At 37.8% G+C, this 13,762-nt stretch overlaps 1 protein-coding gene across 1 annotated transcript; it reads left to right on the top strand.

The window, feature by feature from the left end:
* Positions 1-4,158: 4,158 nt before the first annotated feature.
* LOC126596897 (G-type lectin S-receptor-like serine/threonine-protein kinase At1g34300) lies at positions 4,159-6,014 on the top strand. Its single transcript, XM_050263583.1, has 2 exons — positions 4,159-4,445; positions 4,543-6,014. Exons 1-2 carry the CDS (start codon positions 4,376-4,378, stop codon positions 5,778-5,780), a joined length of 1,308 nt encoding a protein of 435 aa, XP_050119540.1. The 5' UTR covers positions 4,159-4,375; the 3' UTR covers positions 5,781-6,014.
* The last annotated feature ends 7,748 nt before the right edge of the window (positions 6,015-13,762 follow it).

Raw genomic sequence — 13,762 nt, forward strand, 5'->3', positions numbered from 1 at the left:
TAGAATTGGTTGCATGCACTTCAAGCATAGCGTTCGAGCCAGTGGGTCGAGCTTGATGATTTTTCATCAAAAACTGGTTCTACTTTTCAGTGAAAAATTAAACAGAGATCAAATCCAAAAATTTGGTGAACCTATGTGCCTTATATTGTTGCTGCATGACAATATTGGTGGCATTAAAGGTCTAGTAGGTATTCTCCAAGAGATCATGTTTCGTCAAGTCCTCGTTACAGAACTTGAGTAGTGATTGGATTCTACAAACTTCAAAGTTGTATTCATTAACGGACCTAAAGTCTTGGAAGCGAAGATGTTGCCAATTGTATCTTGCTTTGGGAAAGTAAATGTTTTTCTGGTGATCGAAACGATCGACTAGTGCAAGCCAGAGGGTGCATGGGTCCTCCTTAATAAGGTACTTTGTCTGCAGTGCATCATGGATGTGTCTTCAGATGAAGATCGTAGCAGTAGCTTTCTAAGCTTTGTCAACCGAGACGTCTGTAGCCTCTTTGATATCGGCTCAAAGATTCTTAGCAATAAGATGGAGCTTCATGTCTTGAACTCACTTCAGGTAATTTCTTCCAGATACCTCCAAAGCGATGAAATTGAGCTTTTTCAAGTTCGATATGTCCCTAAAATAGAGGGTACAAAAACAATGTGGTTAGTCATATGGTAAGCCATAGGCGTATAGTTTAGAACATTCAAGTTCTATAGACATGTATAGGATTAATTTAAACATGAAACTTCGGGTTTCATGGTGTAAATTTTGAATGAAAACTTCAGGTTTCAAAGGCACTAAATTTAAAACTACAGGTTCAATTTAGTTTATGAACGATTAGCTCCTAAAAGAAAGGTTCATGCAAGAACACAGAATACAATGTACTGACTTAAGTGCAGTGGATTTGAGTTGCTTTAGGAACTCGAGTGTGAGAGCTTCAGGACAACGAAAGGATGTTAATGGTTCAAATAAGAAAAATAAATTATTGAATCGTTAATGTCCCAAAGTGATCTTCAGGCCAATAATTTTGGATTTCTTTTCAGATTAATGGATTGCTGGTCACTTTTAATTAATTCAATAGTTTGAGACTATATGGGGTCGATCGTGGAAGTAAAAGAATGACAGATGGGTCATATTAGCTTTGGTTGGTGATGGGTCAAGTGACAAGGATATTGTAGCTTAATTAACATTAACCAAAACATCCCAAAAATTAAATGGGTATGGTCATAAAGCGTAAATGCCAAAACTTGGCATTGGGTCGAAAAAAATAACGAGACCTAACCACATGGGATGGCTGCAGTATGGGACAAGGCCCTGCACCATGGCTGCAGGCTATTAGGCCACGGGGAGGGCTGCAGGGGCAACCTAGATATGGCTACAGGCCATTAGGCTGAGTCTGGGATGAAGCCCAGCAATGCAAAGCTACTGGCAATAGGCTAAGTGTAAGAAGCCAAGCTAAAAGCTAGCTTCTGGATACAGGCCAAGGTGCAGTCGAGCTTAGCAGTGTAATGCTGCTGCAGGGGGCCAAGGTGCAAGGCGAGCCCAGCAAGCATCAAGCTTGCTGCAGGTGAGTCGAGGAGCAAGGCGAAGCCTAGCAAGCTTCAATCTTGTTGCAGGTAGAACGAAACTATTGGACAAGCCCAACAAGCAGCATGCTTGCTAGTTTTGGGCCAGAGGTGCGTACAGGTCCAACAAAGGCTACAGGCTTGTGAAAACCCTATATTAGGCTTAGGGTCTGGTTGTCCATGGCGTGTAGCAAGCCCAAAAGGCTGCTACAAGTGGTCCAGACGTCATCAAGCACGATGTGGCTGCAGGCTAGCGGGCATTCGTCGGTTCCAGTAGCGGCGTAACTAGGACCCGCAGCGAGGCCGCAAAAAATCCCAATTTAAAATTTTTTTCAACTATAGGGTTTTAAAAACCGTAATTACTTCTAATTTCTTTTGATCCTTTGACTCATAAATTTCACATAGCAAAAATTGCGTAATGCATAAAACATGTGTGTGTGTGTGTGTGTGTGTGTGTGTATATGCACACACTAGCATATGGGCACACACAAAGCGTGTGAGAAATTTTTTTATTTTTTTATCTTTTTTGAAATAGAAGGATAAAGGAAGAGAGTGATAGAGAATGTGGGAGTGGGAAGGTTTATTTATTTATTTATTTTTATTTAGAGATATGTTAGGATTACATGTAGGTGATGCTTTGAAAAAAAAACAGCAAAATTTGGTTGTGTGAAATTACATTTCTGCCCCATATTTCATATTCATGTTCTGTTTTAATTAGATGGTTAAACTGGTAATTTCATATGGCTTTGGTTGACAATGAATGTTTTATTAATTAGTAGAGATATATATATTGACAAATATATGAAACATATACAATATATATATATCAAAAGGTAAATATAAATGTACAGGATTCATGTATCATGGGGAATGTTTTCATGCTTTGTGGTCATTTCAAATATCTTCATTTATTTTAAGCGTACCTGATTGGTAGAAACCAAGAAAAGCCTTTGAATTTGTAGAAGAGCCTCCTCCACAATCTTTTAGTTCCTTAGTTTCTAGCAAGAATGTGCTAATAAAGTGTTGCAGACCAACTAAACAATATTTTACTGAACAATTATAGAGGAAATAGGGAGAGGGGGCCGGCGGCAAGGAGAGAGAGATGAGAGAGATTTAATTGTGAGATGTGTATTGTTCCACCCCATTGTGCCTTTATTTATAGTAGCAGGGAAGGTTAATTTCTCATGCTAATAGGATTACAACTCTAATAGGATAATATCTAACCTGGAGATATGGTTGATATGATGCCACTTGGCATCATATTATTGTGACATGTATATCATTGGGTAATTAGAAATTGTAACTGATTGTGGTTAAAGTTGTTAGTTTATTGCTTAGCTTATAAGTATGTTCATAGTTAGTATAAATAGGGGTTCTTGTAAAACAGCATGAGTCAGTTGTAAAATTATCATTTGTGTAATAAAAAGTTACTTTTACAGTGCAATTGAGAAAGACATAGTGAGGGTCTTAACAATGGTAGAATCTACTAAAGATATCTCAAATACTCCAAGATTTACACATTTACATTCATATATTAAATATGACTGCAACATTTATGAGAACATAATGTTAAATTAATTCAAAAAACGTTAACATAAAAAAAAAAATTGTCACCCACTCAAATTATCACATAAAATTGTAAAAACCTCATATTTAAGGATTTTATTATAATGACTCTCTCATTGGAGGCAGTATTCATTTAGAGATACAAAGATTCCCTTTAAGTCCTTAAATGAGTACTCAAAGGTAGTCGTGGAAGTCCCTAAATAGGGACTCCCATTGGAGATGCTAAGACATTAGTTTGTAGTGAAGAAAATGACGAGTGCTGTTTTGCAAAGAAATACTAAATTTAATCTAATGATCATATGATTTCGAATTTGGGTGTTTTTTGGTATAAACGATTGGATCGTTGAAATACATTATACAGTGGGATCCACAAAAACATATGTCAAAATGTGTGTGTTTCCGAATGCTAACCGTTAAGGTCACAGTCGGCAATGGGTGAAACATCAAAGAAAATTCTAGATTGAAACTTCCTCTCAAGCTATTGAACCAGTCCACTGCGCTAACGTGTTGGGGGACTTGTTATCTCACCATCATGGAAACCCCACACGGTTTCAATGAAGATTTGAAACTACACGACCTCTCACGGTTTCAATTAAGATTTGAAACCCCACGCGGTTTAATTGGACATTTAAAACCCTACACGGTTTCACTAAACATCAGAATAGTATGTCTGTCAAACAATTATTTTGAACTTTATCTCAGTGAACAATTTCTTTAGCACGTAGCCCTCTAGTGGTGGAAAGAAGTATTATTCTTACACTATGGCATGAATTTGAACCTTGTTGATTTTCTAATCTAACATTTAATCTAACAAATATATCGTTTGACAAAAAAAGAAAAAAAAAACAATTTCATACTTATATTATTTAATCACGTAAATATATGTGTGTTTAAACCATCACATGGTGGCTCAGTGGTTAGGGACTCCAGACCCGTATTTTATAAAACACGTCCTGAGCTTAATTCTCGACACTGTTGAATCGCAGATGGTGGCCAGAGAGATGATGAAATACCTCTACGAGTCTTCTCGGTTCCGAAATGATGGAATGCGGTGGCAACCCTTTTAAAGAAAAATATATATGTGTGTTTGTGTGGTCCTAATACCAAATTAAGGGCTGGGATTACATCAATGCTGTTGACTTAAAGTCAGCTTCAAGGGAGTGTTGAAAGAGAAGATTTCCCCCAATAAAATGAATGAGAGTAAATGAATTACATGAAGAAAGAAGAACTGCTTTTTCTCTCTATCTTCTGATCAATGTCGAGTCCAGATTCATCATCATCATCATCAAGTGGTGGAGAAACAGCAGCTATTGCTATAGCCATGGGTAAGGATCAATGTCTGTCCTCGTTACCTTTTTCTTTTCTGCATTCACTACTTTTGTTTATAATTCATTCGTCAGTAATGAGTTCTCAATTTTGCAGTGGTGATCTTAGTCAAGATCGTTATCGCAATTGCAGTGTGTCAGAAATGTAAGGAAATAGCAGAAAAGAAACGAATTCAGAATAGTAGCTTAGTGAAGATCGCAAGTCCAGACTTTCGGGCACTCACAATGGACAACTTCCTAAATGATATGGAAAGAGAGAAGCCCATCAGGTTCACTTCTCAACAGCTCCGGATTGCTACCGATAACTTCACTAATCTGTTGGGCCAAGGAGGATTTGGTGCAGTTTATAAAGGAATATTTAGCAATGGAACTCTTGTAGCAGTGAAGGTTCTATATGGAAGTTCGGATAAGAGAATCAAGGAACAATTTATGGCGGAAGTTAGTACAATCGGAAGAACCCATCACTTCAATCTGGTCCGTCTTTATGGTTTCTGCTTCGAGGAACACCTCAGAGCACTTGTTTACGAGTACATGGGAAATGGATCGCTTGACAAGTACTTATTTAGTACCAACACGGTGGCGTTAGGATTTGAAAAGCTTCATGAGATTGCTGTGGGGACAGCAAGAGGGATCGCTTACTTGCACGAAGAATGCCAACAGCGGATTGTCCATTACGACATAAAGCCTGAAAATATTCTATTGGATGCAAACTTCTTTCCAAAAGTAGCTGACTTCGGTTTGGCCAAGTTGTGTAACAGGGAAAATACTCATATAACCATGACAGGGGGGAGAGGGACTCCGGGTTATGCTGCACCGGAAGTTTGGCTGAGGTTTCCTATAACACATAAATGTGATGTCTACAGCTTTGGAATGCTATTGTTCGAGATCATAGGAAGGAGAAGGAATCTCGACGTCAATAGTCAAGATAGCCAAGATTGGTTCCCGAGGTGGGTATGGAAGAAGTTTGAACCGGGGGAATTAGGAGAGCTAATGGTAGTTTGTGGAATAGAGGAGAAAGATAAAGAGAGGGCAGAGAGAATGGTAAAGTTAGCTCTGTGGTGTGTACAGTACATGCCCGAGGCAAGGCCTTTGATGAGTATCGTTGTTAAAATGTTGGAAGGTGCAGTTGAGATTCCTACACCTTCAACTAACCCTTTCCAGCACTTGATGTCGGACACTCCGTACCCTACTGCACCTGTCTATGATACTTCAAATCCAACAGACAGTACCGCCAGTGATTTTTGTTCGGTTCCTTCTCAAACTGTAACTGGACATAGCGTCGTCAGTGGTACTCCTATCATGAAGAAATATGAGATTGAAATAGTGTCTGCCTAGGCAAACTAAATTCTCTCTCTCTCTCTCTCTCTCTCTCTCTCTCTCTAAGTGTGTAATATCTTTTTGTTTTATGACCACCGATAAAGGATGACAACGTTATTCATCATATTCTGTAGATTCCGGAGAGTAAATGTATGGCATCTCCTTTCGTCAAACTACTCCGTGAGGAGTTCCATATATCGAGTTAATGTTAAATCCTTCTGAAGTGAATAAATGTTTTGGAGGTTTGTGGAATTTACAGTTCAGATTCATGTGGTAGCTACTTATTATATCCATGCCTCGATTTACCGCATTGATTTGCGTCTAATATACACATACAACTTCGACTTGCTATTATCTTGGCTTGTTATATCACACAGCCACTTCACTATTAGGCAAGTCTATTAGATGACCTGTGACAATAACTAGAGAAACTAAGTAGTTGACCTGTGACAATAACTAGAGAAACTAAGTATGGAGTCTTTGACCAACTTAAGTCATAATATAAAATGATGGAGCATAATAATTTACCTTCGTATGGTCCTATGAGATGACAACCGTCTACCCCGATCATTGGTCTGCATCCTGCTTTGAATCCTTTCTTGCAAGCATCAAGACAAACATATAACCTCTTAAAGAATGAAGGATCTACACTCACTTTCATAGTACTTCCCACATTTGTTTGCCTTACTGCTTCACAATATTCCCAAATTTTAGCATATTGCTCATCATATGACCCTCTTAACACTTGTAGGGCTTCTGTCCTTGCTCTAAAACACTGACTAATCCCAACATCCAACTCCATGTCCCTTTTTATTACATCCTGTAAAGTTTTTGCAGTCATGCCCGGATGATCTTTAAATCGATTCAAATACTTCTCAGCAATGAACTTGTATGTCACATACTTATTTTTCCACACTCTACTGCATATATGTTTATCATTAAGAACCTTGATTTGCCAAGTGGTATCATTTTGCATTACACTTGCATGCAATCTCCAAGGATACCCTACTGCACAAACTGCAGTAACCCTACCCCTATCATTCTTCTTCATATCAATATCATAACCCCCATAAATCGAATACCTCTTGATGGCGGTTTTCAGGTGTTTAGCTTGTGCAAACCTCATCCTAATTTTGAAACTAGGTTTATCCATATCAGTTTCTGCATTAAACTCAGGATCTCTCTCAGTAGAATCTTCATCATCATCTGAATTATGAGGACTATGCAATTCCTCAGAGTTGTGCTCTTTCTCCTCAGGTAGCTCATTATCAATAATATTTTTAGGTATAACAGTCCTCTCTACAACAGGTCTCGTGTTTGTCCTTATAGATGAGATGTCCACATACTTAGCAAACAACAAATCATCATCTTCCATAGCAGCATCATTTTCAGAATCATACAACTCATAGTCAGAATCATCACTATCTGTTCCATGATTACACCAATAACCAATCTCCCCATCCTCTTGTAAAAAGGTTTCATATAGCCCTTCACTATTGACTTCATATTGCTCCCCACTTTCTTCTAAAACATTTCCATATACCCTTTTACCCTTATCTACATTAGGGTTAGGAATTTCAGTTGACCATAGGCTATTAAGAACTTCATCTTGTACCTGAGTATTGCTTTGAATGTGAGAGAACACTTTTTCTGGGACTTGAGTGGACGCATCACCCATTATCTCATGAAAAAAATCATTAAAGTTTGGTTCTGGAACTAAAATTGACATGTCCGCATCATGCTCCACATAGATTGTCATTTCCCTTGAACTAGGGATAATGTTAATCATAGCTGATATGTCATTGTCACCATCTAGTGGATGCAAAGCACATTGAGGGTCCTCTCCTGGCTTGGTGAAATGAAATCTCTTCACATGTTTGTATCCAACTTCTTCCATCATATACTTGAGTTCATGAGTTGACAACAAGTCTGGATCTACATTATCAAAATATATCATCTGCCCTCCGCATATGAACTTGAGTGTAAACAAATCAGCCCCTGCAATTTGATAGCACATGTATCTCAACCTATGTAATATAGAAAAATCACTTATGCATTGCAGTACTGGCCAACTAGGGCCTACATCAAACCACACTACCAATTAAAGACAAAATTGAAAGACATATATGCATTCGAACAAGTACAAAGTGATACAAGAATGAAAATTCAAGTAAGACGTGTTGGCATTGAAAAATAAACAATGGTTTATTAGAAGTATTAGGATTTTCAAACGAAATTAAATCATACCTAAGAAATTAGGTGCGACTTCACCTTCACCTCTTCTCCTAGCCATTGAAGTGGTTTTCCGAGTTTAATTTCACTTGGGTTTTGGTTGGTCTGCAAATTTGAGGGGTGGGATGTGTTTTTCACAATGGGTTTGGCTTGATCTGCAAGACTAGGTTAATAGGATTTGAGGTGATGGTTAACGACGATGGACGTCCACCAATGGCTATGGTGGTGGCTGGGAGCGAGATGAGATACGGGGACTGTTGAGTTTTTTTATCTTCACAAGTTTCTTTATTTGTAATTTTATTTTAATTCAATCATGTTTTTGTCCTTTTATTTTCTAAAATAAATAAACTTAATTTTGATAGTTTTTATTTAACAGAAGACTAACGGAATTTTGGATTTGGACCTTAATTACTAACAGAGCTCACCACATGGGTTTAATTAATAGCTTTTTCACCACAAGGGTCACATTGAAAGTGACGTGTCACCACAGGGACTACAAAAAAAAATTGGCCATAAATTTTTATGGATGTTGTGAAATTTATAGTTTAGATTCAAGTGGTAACTATATATTGTGTTTTGTAAGTTGAATATTCGTTATAGAAAAAGAAGTACAAGCACTACTACAAATTTTAACATACATGACGCAGTTTATAGGTCATGTTAAAAGTTTAATGACGCAAGGATTTAGCGTCATTGAATTAAGAACTTGTGTCATCTATAACCATTTAAGATGCAGATTAAGTGTCATATACAGAGAAATGAGCGTCATGGTATACTAAACATGACATCTATATAGTGTCATGTACTATAGCACTGAAACTATTTGCAACGTCATTGAATATTAGCAATGACACACAAAGCATGTCATAAACCGTTCAATACATGTCCTGAAATATGTTTGATGACATATATAATGTATTTTTAATTTGAAAGCACGACCTACATAATTCATCCCGGGAGCAAGATATTGACCTCAAATGAAACAATATTGCTTCATAAATTTGAAATTTATCCACCACCGAAGTATTACAAAAGACAATATAATGTATAGAGCTTTCCTACTAATAAAACTGTAAGTTCACTTAATTTAAAATCTGGTTATTCTCAAAATCTGGTTCAGCATAAGATCACCAACAACAAATATCCTCCTCCCTTGACGCAGGAGAGACTCCCACTTTTCTACACAAAAATTATCAACATTAATTAAAAAAATCAATAAGAATAACAATTCTTACTTTCACATGCTAAAACCAAAAAATAAACTGCAAAGGGCCATTCTGATTATCTCTAGAATCTTGGAAAATTTGAACTTAAAATCATTATTTCCGTATCCTACACAGATGAATCAGGTCAAACAAAAAGATCAACAAAAGTGCAGTGTAGTTTAAGATCACATGGAAGAAAATAAACGAACACAATAAATTCTCTCTAACCATTCTAGTATAAAACCAAAGGTTGATTTAAAGTAACCGCGCAATAAAAATAAAAAAAGGCATCCATTAATCTGTGATAATCTAGAAAATAGGACAGCTGTACATACAAGTAACAAAAGCATCTAGTAATCATATTGTTTCATAAAAAAATAGCACAAAAAATTAAAGGCAAGAAGAGAAAGAATCTCACTTGCATAGGATCTGCATGAACGGAGGATTGACTGGTAGCAGGGGCAAAGGCACTTGATTTGGATGAGGCCTCAGACTCTTTATTTGTCTGACTACTTAATGCAGAAATCTCTAAGACTAATGAGCCTTTCTTCACACGTTTTGCACCAGCAGTTGTTGAAACCTACAATTTACATAATTAAATTGCCCACCAGTGCCAACCCTAGTAAATTAACAGTTAGAATATTGGTATAGAGATATTCTCCTCGTCGACGGGTATTGAGATGAAGATGTATGAGGGTTAAGAGTCCCCAGCAAACCTATTAGTAATCTTGACTATAAAATAGATATTAAGAACTTCGGCCCACGTTGACCTGAGCTCATCGATAGAGTTTTCCATGTTATCCCATCTGAATACCGAAGCTGGAAATAGCTCATTACCCTTGAGAGGGAAGGAGTACATGGGAGGGATGCCATCGTGATCCTTGCAACCACTAACTTATTCAAGACCCAAAGTGGGTTGAGGTAAAGATTGCCAAGTTGCCCCTGGACCTAAAAACTGCTAAAGATGTGTCCAAGTTTAAGAAGAAAAAAAGGAAAAAACTGGAAGAGGTTATTACAAAAGAGGTTCAAACCAAAGTTTCCGAGAAGAGGGCTAAGCCAACGAGTAGTTCCAGCGGTTGCCAAGGAACGGTGCTAGAAACTGTTGACCTCACTTCTTCAGCTGAGGAAGGCTTTCAGCAGCCATCGACAATCAATGGCGAAGAAGGAAGAGATCCTATCCTCAATAGAGTTGGAAGCCTTGTAAGAGGTTCTTTGGAGCAAACTTCTTCTGTGGTAGCACAAAAACAGATGTCGTCCAATCAACAACAGTAACTGCAACATCAAAGTTCTCAAATTCAAACTTCCATTTTGTTCACCCGCGACTCCACCTTTGAGTTTACCCATGTCGCACTTCTAGCTAAGGAAATAACTGGTGGTTTCTCCGAAGTGCTACTTACTCAACCGGTTGGCCCTGAAGGGACATCTAGTGAACCATTGTGCTTAGTAATCAAACCTATGCATGATTTAGTGCCACTTTGCATAAACGCAAGTGGTCTCCGTGATGCCAGACATGCTCAAGCTTAGTCCGCTTAGCAGCCTCTCCTGGTGATTTTAGAGAGGTGATGGCCAAGGAAGATATCCTAGTGATTTCAAAGAGGTGATATGCGATTAGCCCTTTTGCTGTTTTTCCTCTTCTTCAATTTCTAGCATCGCTCCTCATTTTTCTTCTTTTTATAACCATACTTCCCTTAGGCTAATGCTTAGACAAAGGCTTTGGTTCGTACCCAGACGGACAAGATCTCCAAACTCAAACTGGCCAACAAGAGCAAGTTGGGCAGCAAGATCAAACTTGAAAGGGACTTGCAGAAGAAAAGTTCCAAACTTGAAGCACTTCTAGATACCATGACAACAAGACATGAAAGAAGAAATTCTATCTAGGGACAACATGCTTTGCAAATGTTCGTGCAAGAATAAATTGTATGCACCCAAGCAACCACGCCAAGCTAAACAATGCATCTAACTTAGTCTTACTCGAATATGCACCAACAAGCAATCAAGCTGGGCTATGAAACAAACACGCAACACGCATGAGAAAACAAGAAGAAAACCACAAAGGGCAAACACACAAAGGTCCAAAATCGAAGATTACTAAGGATCATGAGTTTAATTTTCCAAATGAAGGAGTTGCAACCTTGTTTATGAAGACAAAAGCCCTAGAATTTCTTAAAACGTGCAAACAAAAGAGAAAATATGGAAGCATGCTCAACTTCACCACCAAAGCCGACAGAGAAGACGAGGAAATGAAGAAAAATTCAAGAGAAAAATTAAGGGTTTTACCTTACCTAAGGAAAGTTTTGGCGCAAAGCACGGGAGTACACGAATTGGGAGCGCAATGCAAAGTAAAGGAGTAGAGGGAAGAATTTTAGAAGAAAAATAAGTTAAGAAAGAGAAGAACAGGGAAAGACAAATTAAATGCTTGTCCTAGGGAATAGAGACAATTAAAGCAGTTGTCATACATAGATGAAAGAACACCTAGCGCTATCTTGGGTGATGAGACGTGCATGAGAAACAAGGGTGCACATCCCCACGATGTCATCAGCAGCCATGCAGGAAGGGGGAAAGGTCTTTTCAGGGAACTCACATTCAAAATTTCTTTGGGCCTGGATTGATTATCTAGCCCGTTCAAAGACCTTTCACAACCCTAATAATCAAAGGGGCTCATTTTAGGGCCCAAAAATGTCATATGCAAGCCCAATCAAGTCTCAAAGCCCAATTGTCATACAAGCCCTAAACCAGTCATACAAGCCCCAAGCCAAGCCAAGCCTAAACGCATGCAAATTTGCAGAATCAAGAAACTAAGATATTGACAGTCATTGCCACGCTATAATAATTAAACCGGATATTTACATAAATCATGCCATGCCTTATCACGCTAACTACTATTCATGCTAAAATAAGCTCAAGTCATATGCTTGGGGCTTGCCAAGTGAATTGTGATGTAGATGATTACAAAAGTTTATCGGGCCTACGTGAAGTCAAGATTATGGAAGACTTTAAGCTGCTTGAGAGCCCAAAGATCTAAGCCTATAATCTTTGAAGTCAACCAATCTTGTTCCTTATTTCCCTAGCAAGCCAACCAATCTAGTTAGGAAGGAGCTAAACCCTAAGTCTTAAGTTCACGTGAAAGCCTGGCAAATCATGCATTTAATGAACAGAGATGCTAACTTTCTCTTCCTAGCTCACGCAGAAAAACGACACATGAAAGCCATGAGATGCATTACCAGAAGTAACACATGTGGAAGTTGACCTAGCAAAACAACACTTTGGGAAGGAGGTGTAGTGCAATCTTCACGAGTGCAACATTGCTAATTTGCATTATATCAATAAGGAAGGCCATAGTTATATCAAGAGAAAGAGGAAGGAAAACCTAGCCAAAATTAGAGATTCCCTAGAGAGCATGGAAAGGCATCATTCACCTACAATAGGGGCAAAATTGAGTGCATAGAGAGATCATCATCACAAGGGAGAGAGAATAATATAATAGAGAGAACATGAGAGGGGATTCAAGGTTGTATTGCACCAAGCTAGGGAAATCACTTACTAAGTTCAAATAGTCTTGGATTTTAGGGAGCATCATATTCCTGCAACCTTAGAGTTTTTCCTAACCTTCCCTCAATCCTCTCAGCTAGCAGAGGCCTCCTTAGAGCATCTCCAGTAGAGTCCTTATAGAGGGACAACCACCGTATAAAATGAGTATAAAACAAATAAGGGGACAAAATGAATCTCCAATGGATTGGAAAGTGAGTTCCTAAACTATAGGAACTTGCCGAATACTTGGTGTATGTACCCAATTATATGGACTCTATAGGGAATAAAATGATAGACCTAATAGGACAATTTAAGGAGAAAGGTAGGCGTGGGTCCCAGTAACATGGTCCTGTCTTTTTTTTTTTTCAAACGTTTAAAATGAAAGGTCCATATTGATTCTTGCTTTTCAATTTTTTTTACCATTGAAAGATAGTTCTAATTAAATAACGATTTCAATTTAGGTTACTTTGTCATGTTTGTTTTCAATTTTTTTTTCTCTTTTCATATTGCCTCCATTGAAAGATTAACAGTTTCAATTTGGGTTACTCTCTAATGTTGTTCTCTCATCATTCCTATAACTACAAAATTATCTAACCAAAACTTACCACAACTTCATCTCCTATACTCAATTCACTCGTACTCAATTCATTCATTCTAGTTACGTTTTCATGATGAACAAAATTGGTGTCAGAATTTGGATTTTTTTTGGGTTAAAATGTTCACAAAAATATTTTACGAGAACGTAATGTTAAATTAATTCAAAAAATGTGCACATAATCAAATTATGACATAAAATTGTAAAAACCTCAAATTTAAGGATTCTACTATAAGGACTCTTCCATTGGAGGCAATATTCCTTTAGGGACATAAAAATTCCCTCTAAGTCCTTAAATGAGTACTCAAAAATGGTGGTAGGAGTTCCTAAATAGGGACTCCCATTAGATATGCTCTTAGAACCCTAAGAAACCCAGACTATTCAAGCCTAGAACACCTTACAACCATGCAAACTCTGTCTTGTGCTAAACTGATAAGTTT

The sequence above is a fragment of the Malus sylvestris genome, chromosome 13, assembly GCF_916048215.2.
Source record: "Malus sylvestris chromosome 13, drMalSylv7.2, whole genome shotgun sequence".
NCBI lineage: Eukaryota > Viridiplantae > Streptophyta > Magnoliopsida > Rosales > Rosaceae > Malus > Malus sylvestris.

Bases quoted from the DNA above. Each gene is read 5' to 3' on its own strand.
- LOC126596897 (XM_050263583.1), top strand. From the start codon at position 4,376: ATGTCGAGTCCAGATTCATCATCATCATCATCAAGTGGTGGAGAAACA. The intron at 4,446-4,542 runs GTAAGGATCAAT...TCAATTTTGCAG, and splicing joins AGCTATTGCTATAGCCATGG to TGGTGATCTTAGTCAAGATC.